Source organism: Ctenopharyngodon idella, chromosome 20 (assembly GCF_019924925.1).
Source record: "Ctenopharyngodon idella isolate HZGC_01 chromosome 20, HZGC01, whole genome shotgun sequence".
Lineage (NCBI taxonomy): Eukaryota > Metazoa > Chordata > Actinopteri > Cypriniformes > Xenocyprididae > Ctenopharyngodon > Ctenopharyngodon idella.
The window spans coordinates 13,699,002-13,710,517 of NC_067239.1; the positions used below are offsets into that span (position 1 = coordinate 13,699,002).

Sequence of the window (11,516 nt, forward strand, 5' to 3'; positions counted from 1 at the left end):
CCCTGGAAACAGCAGGAGCCGGTCATGAGTACATCTGTGCACTTTGTGACACAAATGGAGTTACTCTGGGATACATCTAATTCTAAAAATCCTTATTTTTGGATGCAAATGGAAATAAATGATACTTTTGCAGCACGGAATCTGTGTTCCTGATCTTAAACTGAACAGGTGCGCAAAAATTAAGCTTATCATCGTGCCTTTTCACGTAGAGAGAAGGAAACTTCGAGTTTGGAGAAATATGGATAAACACTGGATTTATGCAACTTAAATCGAAACATAACGCCGATTCTGCCAGCACTTAAAATACACGTGATAAAAAAAAATAATAGCTAATTATAAATAATAACTTAATAAAAATAATAATAATAACTTGTGAGGAGAACATATCGCCTCGAATTGCCTACAACCACCAGCCCCAGATGTAGTAGCCTATGACACCACAACAGAAAACACAGAAACCATGAAAAAAACTGAATTCTACGGAAACTGTCGCGTGGAATAGAGCTGGAAAAAATAGAAATGCTTTGAAACTAATTGGCTGTATGATGGAGCGCTTTGAGAATCAGTTCCTGCGGATTACTCTTCTCTGCACTATCCTATGTGAGTCAAGTAAGTTTCACTTCTGTTTCTTCACATTTTTCCACAAATTTTGCTTAAGAAGGGGACTAAAGGAAAGCCTAAAGGTAGCCTATAGCTGCTTTGTTGCTGGTCTAAGTCTGGTCTTTCAGCTTAAACCAGCTAATGCCACACTGGACCAGAAACACAGTCCATTTTAAGATGGATTTTTTATAGGGATTACTTTTAGGCATTACTAACGTACTTTGATCAATTTCATTTATTTGCTTTCTTTGCTTTAAAAAAAAAAAAGAAAAAGAAAAAAAAAAAGCTTTTTTTAAGCTGGTTAGAATGAAGACCAGCTTATTTTAAACCAGCAAACCATCGTGAGGGGTGCGCAGGGGTACAGTATATTTGACTTTCACAACCACATTCAGAGATGTGTAGTGGGCATTAGAATGGCACGCACGATTGCCAGTAAAACGAAACGTCCTCTCCACGGCCAAGTCTCTATGGCGCTTAAATCAAGGCAGATTTATTGGGCTTGCTCATCACTCTGCGTTTACGCTCGCACTCTCCACGAGCGTCTCTTCATTTATGTGGCCGCTCGCTGTCAGCTGCCGCTGGACTCCTGATGAATGAATATCACACTGCGGGCATCTGACACCTCCCGCGTGCGCTCGAGCTGCAGCTGGATGCACTTTACCGCCGCTATTTGCATCGGATTTGCTTAAGGACATCCTGAGCTCTGGAAAGTTTCCAGAGTTGAACGGAGATACACGAAGAAGCAGGTTGCCATCCAATTTCAGGTCCGAGGCTTTGATCTACAGCCTAGTAGACTGTATAGTCAAATCCGTCCACCTGCTCTGCTGCTCACACTCACAGACTGGAGAACAGACGCGCTGTTTGAGAGGCTGCATAACTGACGCAGGCGTCACCATTCCAAAATGGAATTCTGAATGAGGCTAGGATTCTGATGTTCTTTTACATAAAAAATAAATAAAAAGATAAATAAAAATTCACGGGACCCAATAGTTTCTATAGTAGGCTACTACAGTGATTGTTACTTAAGAAAAAAATCACAGTAAATTCACATGAGATCTAATTTAAATGTTGTACACTGTAGAAAATATCAGTTCACATTTCCAAACATTCATTTTGCCATTAATTTTAAGGTTTTAAGCCAGTTATTTATATCCTTTGCTGTAGAGTGTCAGTAGGAAATATCAGTTCACATTTCCATTTTGCCATTAATTTTAATAATCCAGTGAGATTTTTGAATACACAAGGAGTCTGACAACAGCCGGTGCTCCACACGGAGATCTCACCATCATCAAATCCATCTGTGATTACATGAAGAAACATGAAACTGAGACAAACTAAATCCAGAAGAACTGTGGCCATGTCTCCAAGACACTTGAAGAAACCTTCCTGCAAAGCTACCTGAAAAATGATGCCCAAGTGTACCTGGACAAAAGCTATTTTAAATGAAAAGGGTGGTCACACTAAATATTGATTTTATTTAGTTAATAGAAGTTAATTGATAAATAAAATCTATTTATGACAGTATTTTTGAAATCATCCTCACTTTACAGCTTTTTACAGCTCACTTTTTACACAAGTGCCTAAAACTCTTCACAGTACTGTATCTTTGCAGGAAGGTTTCTTCAAGCGTCTTGGAGACACGGCCACAGTTCTTCTGGATTTATTTTGTCTCAGTTTCATCTGTTTCATCTGTTTTTGGAGCACCGGCTGTTATCAGACTCCTTGTGTATTCAAAAATCTCACTGGATTATTACAATTAATGACAAAATAAATATTTGGGAATGTGAACTGATATTTCCTACTGACACACTACAGCAAAAGATATAAATAACTGGCTTAAAACCTTTTTTGGGGGGTGATACTTATGTATATACAGTATATATATATATATGTACAGTATATATATATATATATATATATATATATATATATATATATATATATAGGCTACAGTGCTTAACAAATTTATTAGGCCACCACATAATGTAAGGCAGAAAAAATAGTAAAGCACTTTATTATTTTTTTATTCAGTTATTTACTTGCAGTCCTTAATAGAAAAATAATTAGAAAAATAAATAGTTTTAATGGTTGAATGCTATGCTTGATTAATTTCTGACTTCTTAGAGAAGTTGAATGTGAATTCAGTCTGACATTCCTTACTCCTGTTCAAAATGGTGAATATATATATATTACAATTGTAAATTAAACATTTTTTAAGACAATTAGAACATTAGTGGGGACAAGACGAGATGACAGAAATGATTGTAACAAGAGGAATGTATGGACAAAAAGTTATGACAATAATTAAAAAAAAAAAAGAAGTGTAAAAGAAGGATTCTCAATCTTCCATAATTTTGTTTATTTTTATGACAATGGTGAGTAATACTTTATTTTAGTGGATATATGGTTAAAAAATAATGATAATAATAATAATAATGACTACTAAGAAGAAATATCTCTTTATGAAAATAAGCTATATGCTATAAATTAATAATTTGGGTTAGATATGGGTTATAGGCTGTTTTCTTCTAAAAATATAAATTCCCAGCCTCAGAGTAATAATAGCAGTAATTGAACGGCATGACCTGTCCATAATATGCTTAAAAAAAGCAAGAAATGTGCCAGAGGTGAGAAAATATTTTCCTCCCCATCTGCAGGCCACTGACTGTATTCGTTAGCTGTGCTTGGGTTTCACATCATGTCCCACTGTGCTAATGCCCTGTGGTGCAGACCCTAAATCTGACTTGTTAATGGCATGTTGTCATTCGCCCAGAGTGTGACTCATTGTGCCAGCATGACCCTAGGGAGCTCACTTCACCACACAGCAAATGACTGCGCTCAGAGAGCAACTCCAGCCACGCTACAGCACTCAAATAGCAGGCCTGACACATACTATGTGCAAACACTGTCCTCAGGGTTCTGTGTTAATGCCTTCTCAGCTCAGAGATGAGACCGAGTTGGCCAGCTTAATGGTGTCTAGGCTCTGTCCTGCATAGGTGTCAACCAAAGGTACAGAGATTACAGGACATCTCCTCCCGGAAAAAAAAGAGAATCAATCATCATTCAGTTAGCCACACAAGCCCACATATATCATTAAAAATTGCTGGCTTTTTTCATATATCAGGTTTTTTAAGCAATGTTCAGATAGCATTTTTTCTTCTCAGTATAGGTCTAAAGGAAAACTGAAATATAGCAATTTGTTATACAATGGTTAGGTATGGTTCTCAAACCTAGCAGCGTTCTAGTGTACACAAAAAAAAAAAAGAAAAAAAAAAAGGTGCTATATAGCACCAAAAGTGGTTCTTGGCTCGTAATCATAGGGGAACCACTTTTGGTGCTATGTAGCACAATATCTTTAAAGGTGCTCTACAGCTCCTTTGTCAAATGGTGCTATGTAGAACCCATAAGAGGTGCCATATCGCATTTTATTTCTTCAACAAAAATGGTGCTAAACAGTACGAACAGTGGTTCTTTGGCTCGTAAAGAACCTTTAAAGGGGCTTAACGGGGTATTTGTACAGCAGTGGTGCTATATAGCACCTTAACCACCCCAAAGTACCACTGAAGAACCATACAGGGACTTAACAGGTTCTGTATATGGTAGCAGTGCTATATAGCACTTCAGTCATCCCAAAGAACCGGTAAAGAACCGCTGAAGAACCACTGAAGCACCAAGATTTGGTACTATACAGCACTTAAAGTGGTTCCCCTATGATTACGAGCCAAAGAATCACTTTTAGTACTATATGGCACCATTTTTTTTTAGAGTGGCAGCAATGGAACTGACAGGCTATTCCAGATAGCCTGTCAGTCGTTTTTGCGTTTAAATACAAGAGCCTCATGGCAGTGTAATTAAAAAAAAAAACTTTTAAAGCTACACTATGTAACTTTTGACCCTCTAGCGGTTACAAAAATAAAACTGCATTACAAAAATCAAGTCCTGCCCTACATTTCTTCTTGTTTGAGAAGCTGTTTCACTCAGATATACCTCACAATAGGGAAGAAAAGACTATCACAACTTCCATTTCATGCCGACTTTAAATACGGGAGTGAATCCTCTAAATGATCGTTCTGTATTGATATGGAACACAACTCACTCCCGAAGTTTCGATGATTGACACCGTTGTAACCACGGTGAATTGACAACCGAATTTAGCTGCAGTGTGTAGACCTATGTGGAAAAACAATGGAAAAGTAGCACTGTGGAAAATGTGTTCTATGTGAACTATTTCTGCAACATCTTTGTATGACATAGGCTATAGTAAGAATAGTATGCCTGTGATAAGAGTGTGATATTTCGATTGGGTCATTGAATCATTTACTCAACCAATTCATTAAAACACACTGATTCATTCAGGAACGAAACACGGGTTCTTTGTTTGGAAGTATTCTTGTTGTCAGATCAACAACAGAAAAAGTAACAGGCGTTATTATTGCCTAAAATATGTTACTTAATATTAACTTCTTGAACTGTTGTTTATAGGTAATATTATACTAGCAAATCATACTGTTTTCAGCTGTGATTACCCGCGGCACTCGGCAGATACTGTACCGTTGATTTTCAGAAAAACAGAACTCTTGCTCATGTGATATTGCTTAAGTTTAAGGTTGTGGAATAATTTGCCTGGAAACATTTTTGAGCACATCCATTACTGCCAGTCAACAGATGAGAAGTGATGGTGCGTGTAATTATATATGATTAGAGAAATGAATGAGAGTTAATCCCTGATGAAGCGCTTTAATACTATATGTTTTACTTATTTAACATGCAAATAGTGTGGTCAGTGAGCCCTAGATAAATTAATAAACTAATAGGACAGAGAGTCTATTAAGTATTTAAAGTCTAGCTTGGCAAATTCACACACTTAATTAATGATTTGTCATGCCATTCTCAAATCTATAAGAAAACTTTCAAAGTGCTGAGTGTGTGAAACCGCTTGCTTCTAGCACTCGGGATGTTTTGTACTGAAGTTCAATACAGATCAGATGATGGAATTTAGTTTAAATGTGTGCATGACTGACATTATATAATGACAAGCTGTGGATAGGATAATAAAACAATATAAATTGTCTCCACTCTCTCTTGATTGTGTGTGTTAACGTGGAGTCAGGCTAGATTAGTTATGTGAAATACTCACTGTATGTTTAAACATATAAAATGTTTTGTTGTTGTTGTTTGCCGAACAGTAGCTGAATTAGATAAAAAAAAAAAAAAAAATCACACTAGTCTTATAAGATATCTATATTGGAATTTCTTTTGAAACATTTTATTTGACAAAATATAAATATTGGCTGTACATTTTTTAAAAAAAGTTTAATGTCTTTTCCACTGGCAGTTTCTTGTTGTGAGAAGATTGACTCACACGCTGAAGATGAACTCTTCAAAAAGCTCTTTGACGGCTACAACAAGTGGTCAAGGCCTGTACCAAACACCTCTGATGTTGTCATCGTCAAGTTCGGTTTATCTATCGCCCAGCTGATTGATGTGGTAAGGTACTGCAGGCTATAGCTTGAAAAGATGAAATAAAGAGTGACACCCAATTTATCATGATTTCAACATGTTAGCACCTGAAAATTCCTACTACCTGTATGATTTAACATGAACATGATGAACAATTTAAAATTAGGCTATATAGAGACTTACATATACACTGTAAACCTGAATCAGTTGGCAAAACTCAAAAAAAATTGAGGCAATCAGTTGCCTCAAAATTTTTAAGTTAAGAAATTCAAAGTTTAAGTAAGCAGAACTGGCAGATTTTTAATTTGTACTACTCATACATTTTAATTGTTCGTAACTTGAGTACACTCATAGATTTAACTTAAAATTATGTAATCTAAATGTAAAAATTTGTATTAGTGTAAAACTAGCTAGCTATAACAAGCTAATCCAGAAAATGCTAACTTGCTAATTTGCTAACATGTTAACAATAGCATGGTATAGCACTTGTTGAATTAGTACAGCAATATAATGCATTTAACATACTTGCTCTCAAACCAAGCTGCATGCACCATTGTCACCATGATGGTATAACGCTCCAAAAACCCACATTAACAGAAACTCTTCTAAATTAGCATAACAAAACATTAATCACTACTAAATTTCCCACTTAACATTAATCTTGTACAAAAAACATTATATAACATACTTTTAGCATGTACTCTCCCTCTCGAGTGTCATCGAGTTTCAGTTAAACTTAAATTTGTCTAAATTAAAATAAGTTCATAAAACTCAAATTAATTAAACAGTTCAGTTTACATAAAATATTTCAGTTCGGTGAACTTGAAAGAAAAAGAAAGTGCTAAATACTCATAAAAGTTAATTTGACTGAACTAATTTGTTTAATTTAAGTTTGTCCGACTCAAACCAATTAATTATTTTGAACATTAGACAGACTTAAAGCTATATATGCTCGTGTCTATGCATTCAAAAGCTAGGGAATGGTAAGATTTTTTTAAAATGTTTAAGTCTCTTATGCTCACAAAAGGTGCATTTATCTGATTAAGAATACAGTAAAAACAATAATATTGTGAAATATTATTACAATTTAAAATACCTAAATTTATTTTATTATATATATTATAAAATGTAATTTATTCCTGTGATGGCAAAGCTGAATTTTCAGTATCATTACTCCAGTCAGTGTCACATGATCCTTCAGAAATCATTTTAATATGCTGATTTGCTGCTCAAGAAACATTTCATACTATTAATGTTGCTTAAAATTTTTGTGGAAACTGATACATTGTTTCAGGATTATTTGTTAACTATGACACTGTAGTTAACATAGTACTATTTTATGCTATTACTATTATACATCTACTATTACTATTATACATCTACTACTGCTTTGTCAGATTGCAATGGAGATAAATGGAAGAAAAAACACAAATGTCCCTGTCATTAGCTTACACAGATTTCCATTCATTTCAAACCTTTAAAAAAAATTAGGAACCAGTTTGTAGCCTATATTTAAAGTGCATCCTTGATCAATATTGGAGAACAACGGTCTGTTTTGGCCCAAGGCATCTAAAGATTAGTATACTTGTAACAATACATAACAAAATGCCAGTTGTTTTTCTGTTTTGCTTACAGATGTAGTTAATTATTCACTTAATAGAGGCAGTAATGCCAAACTTACTGTAAATTTCAAAGGGCCCTAAAACCTTAGAATCTTGATGAACTAGGGTACATGGTCCTTGAAGACTTCAAGTCCATCAGAAGATTAAAATGTTAAGGTGTCTGTGACCTTTCTGAACCAAAAGCTTTCTGCTGGAGCAAACCCAGCATCCTGACTCATCTAATACCTACTGTCCTTCCTTCTTTTTGTCCTCCACAGGACGAGAAGAATCAGATGATGACAACAAATGTCTGGCTAAAGCAGGTATGTGCAGCAGGAAAGTTAATACATGGAACAGAGAAGAAAAAAAAGTTTCAAATGATCTGGCACCATAAATAAGAGCAAAGCTGGTTAATTAATAAAATGACTAACCTCAAATTGGCAAATATAATAGTGGTAGACATTAAATATTTGTGGCCTCTCTCTCAGGAGTGGAATGACTATAAACTACGCTGGAAGCCTTCAGACTACGACAATGTGACTTCTATCAGGGTTCCGTCTGAACTTATCTGGGTCCCGGATATAGTCTTGTACAACAAGTGAGTAACAATTTATCTAAGCTAAACAACACAACAGTTAAATACAAAGAAATCAAGCCAGAGCATAAAATATTAACCGTGTAATGCTGTGTAGACTGCTTTAAATGCAGAGTCGGTTCTCAGAAGCGCACAAGCAGTGACATGATCTATAAGGTGTATGTAATACAATGCCATTGGAGTTGCTCTTAAACTGAAATGAACTCGCACACTTTTTTAGACTACCACCTACTGTTTGAGTGAGGTAATGCAAAGAGGCAGTTCATACACTGTTTACTGCTGGATCATTATTATTATTAACAAATCTGTCCTGTCTGAAACTCCACGTGAAAGGCATCATTTATAACATAACAGCTTATAAAATAATATGAATATAGTTTGACTATACTGTTTTGCAATTTATTTATTTATTTAAAACATCATTAATCCTGTTATTTTCCTTTTGTGATATGTGATATAAGTAAAATAGCAAAATGTCCAAAGTCCTATAACCAAAGTGTGTAAATTTAGTGTAAATCTTATTATAAAATGGTTAGTTCCTGTCCTTGATTCTGATTGGTCAATAGTTGTGTTTTATTCACGATAAAACATGGCTATGACCACTTCACCCAACGGTTCAGTGTATCACTACACAACACCCTTAGCAACCACTCTTAGCAACGTAAACTGTATGTTCTCAAATGATATTGTTCATTGAAGCTTGTTATGAGGAGTGTTGTGAGAAAAAGATTGAGTGAGCGAGTTTATTACCTGCATTCAGATTTAGCATTTTCCTTCAGGTCAGTCCTATGTTCATAATAAAAAATCTGTTTAAATGTCCGATGTATCATCTTGTCCTTTTAACATTTAAGGGGTTTTCCCGTGACTAACAGCACTAGTCAAAGCATTTATCAGTTGCATCTTGTTCCGTTTTCAAAAATTCAGTCTTTTCAATAAAGTCTTCGCTACTGACTGACACACTCATAAAGACAGTCTTTGCCACCATTTAATGGCGTGAAAATGTAACTTCTGTTGCTGTTTACGGTCAGGGACTATTTTTTTCGGGCGGAAGGAAGGCTTTTAGAAAATGTTTACTTCATGAAAGTTGCATTGATACATATTTCTGGCTTTGATATTTGTATTGTGTGGTTATTGCTTACTTAAAAACATCATATTTATAGCTATTGTTACTGTCATTGTAGCTGAAAGCATGCTGAAATACCTCTTGTCCCCTTAATCTGGTACACCACTTATGTATTTATATATTTTTAGTTAATTAATATTGTTTTGTTTTGGTTTATTTTTATAAGGCTTCATTAATCAGTTAAAAGTCTAAAAAGTCCTATAACCAAACTGTGTGCATTTAGTGTAAAACAGTTTGGAAAATAATAATACAAATAGTAATAAAACATCATATCCATTGTTACAGTCATTGTAACTGCAAGCATGCAAGTTTAATTGCTTCAAAGCAAATATTAAAAAGTGGCAACTGCTGAAATAAATGTTGTTGTCCTCTTCAGTGCAGATGGGGAGTTTGCGGTGACCCACATGACCAAAGCCCACCTCTTCCACACAGGTAAAGTGCGCTGGGTTCCACCTGCCATCTACAAGAGCTCATGCAGCATCGATGTCACCTTCTTCCCCTTTGACCAGCAGAACTGCAAGATGAAATTCGGCTCGTGGACTTATGACAAAGCCAAGATCGACCTGGAGCGCATCGAGAACACGGTGGACTTGAAAGATTACTGGGAGAGTGGTGAGTGGGCCATCATCAATGCTGTTGGCACCTACAACACCAAGAAGTACGACTGCTGCCATGAGATCTACCCAGACATCACCTACTTTTTCATCATTCGCCGTCTTCCGCTCTTCTACACCATCAACCTCATCATCCCCTGCCTGCTCATCTCCTGCCTAACCGTGCTGGTTTTCTACCTCCCGTCAGACTGCGGTGAGAAGATCACATTGTGTATCTCAGTCCTCCTCTCCCTCACTGTCTTCCTGCTGCTTATCACAGAAATCATCCCGTCCACCTCGCTCGTGATCCCGCTCATTGGCGAATATCTGCTCTTCACTATGATCTTCGTCACCCTGTCCATTGTTATCACGGTCTTTGTGCTTAACGTCCATCACCGATCGCCCAGCACTCATAAGATGCCCCGCTGGGTTCACTCAGTCTTCTTGGATTTGATCCCACGGTGGCTGTTTATGCGCAGACCTGCACCGGACAGCCGTCGCAGGCAGAAACTCCTCCTCCTGCAGCGGCAGGGCCAAGGAATGACGTCACGGGTGCTTGGACCGGCAAACACAAGCCTCAGTACCTCTACTAGCTGGTTCAGAGGGGAGAACTCTGGGGAGGAGTCCCGCAGGCGCTTCTGTTATAAGGACTTAGAACTGGGGACACTGTCCTCTGCGATCTCCCTTTCACTCCAAACTGCTTCGCCCTGCCCTCTTGGCTCAACTCCACCTCCTCTACAGAAATTCAGTCCCTCCCCTAGACTGGAGATGGGCACAGCTTCCAGGCAGCCCTGTGGAAGAGCTAATGTCACAAAGAGGCCTGACAACCTAATACCAGACAAGCCAGGGTTTCCGCTCTCCCCCAGTGTCCTGCAAGCTCTGGAGGGGGTTCACTATATAGCAGACCACCTGAGAGCAGAAGATGCTGACTTTAGTGTAAGTGTCTTTCAGATTTCCTTACATGAAAAATACAATGAAAAAATGTGAATACTACCGTTCAAAAGTTTTGGGGTGGGTAAGACTTTAAATAGTTTTTGAAAGAAGTCTTAAGCTTATCAAGGCTTCATTTATTTGATAAAAAAATACAGTTATATTGTGAAATATTATTACAATTTCAAAACTGTTTTCTATTTTATTACATACACTATATTGCCAAAAGTATTGGGACACCCCTCCAAATCATTGAATTCTGGTGTTCCAATCACTTCCATGGCCACAGGTGTATAAAATCAAGCATCTAGGAATGCAGACTGCGTCTACAAACATTTGTGAAAGAATGGGTCGCTCTCAGGAGCTCAGTAAATTCAAGCGTGGTACTGTGATAGGTTGCCACCTGTGCAATAAGTCCATTCGTGAAATTTCCTCACTACTAAATATTCCACGGTCAACTGTTAGTGGTATCATAACAAAGTGGAAGCAATTGGGAACAACAGCAACTCAGCCACAAAGTGGTATGCCACGTAATCACAGAGCGCGGTCAGCGCATGCTGAGGCGCACAGTGCGCAGAGGTCGCCAACTCTCTGCAGAGTTGATAGCTACAGAC

The 11,516-nt window shown here is 37.1% G+C and overlaps 1 protein-coding gene across 2 annotated transcripts in view; it reads left to right on the plus strand.

Annotated features, from left to right (window-relative positions):
* The window catches only part of chrna2b (cholinergic receptor, nicotinic, alpha 2b (neuronal)), a 13,877-nt gene continuing 2,361 nt past the window's right edge, over positions 1-11,516 (plus strand). The window contains exons 1-5 of one of the 2 annotated variants that reach the window (XM_051875464.1): positions 1-609; positions 5,936-6,087; positions 7,940-7,984; positions 8,150-8,259; positions 9,756-10,908. In XM_051875464.1, coding sequence (XP_051731424.1) covers positions 543-609; positions 5,936-6,087; positions 7,940-7,984; positions 8,150-8,259; positions 9,756-10,908 — 1,527 coding nt within the window. In that variant the 5' untranslated portion in view covers positions 1-542. The remainder of the gene's footprint in view (positions 610-5,935; positions 6,088-7,939; positions 7,985-8,149; positions 8,260-9,755; positions 10,909-11,516) is intronic. The other variant, XM_051875465.1, reaches the window with a different exon arrangement.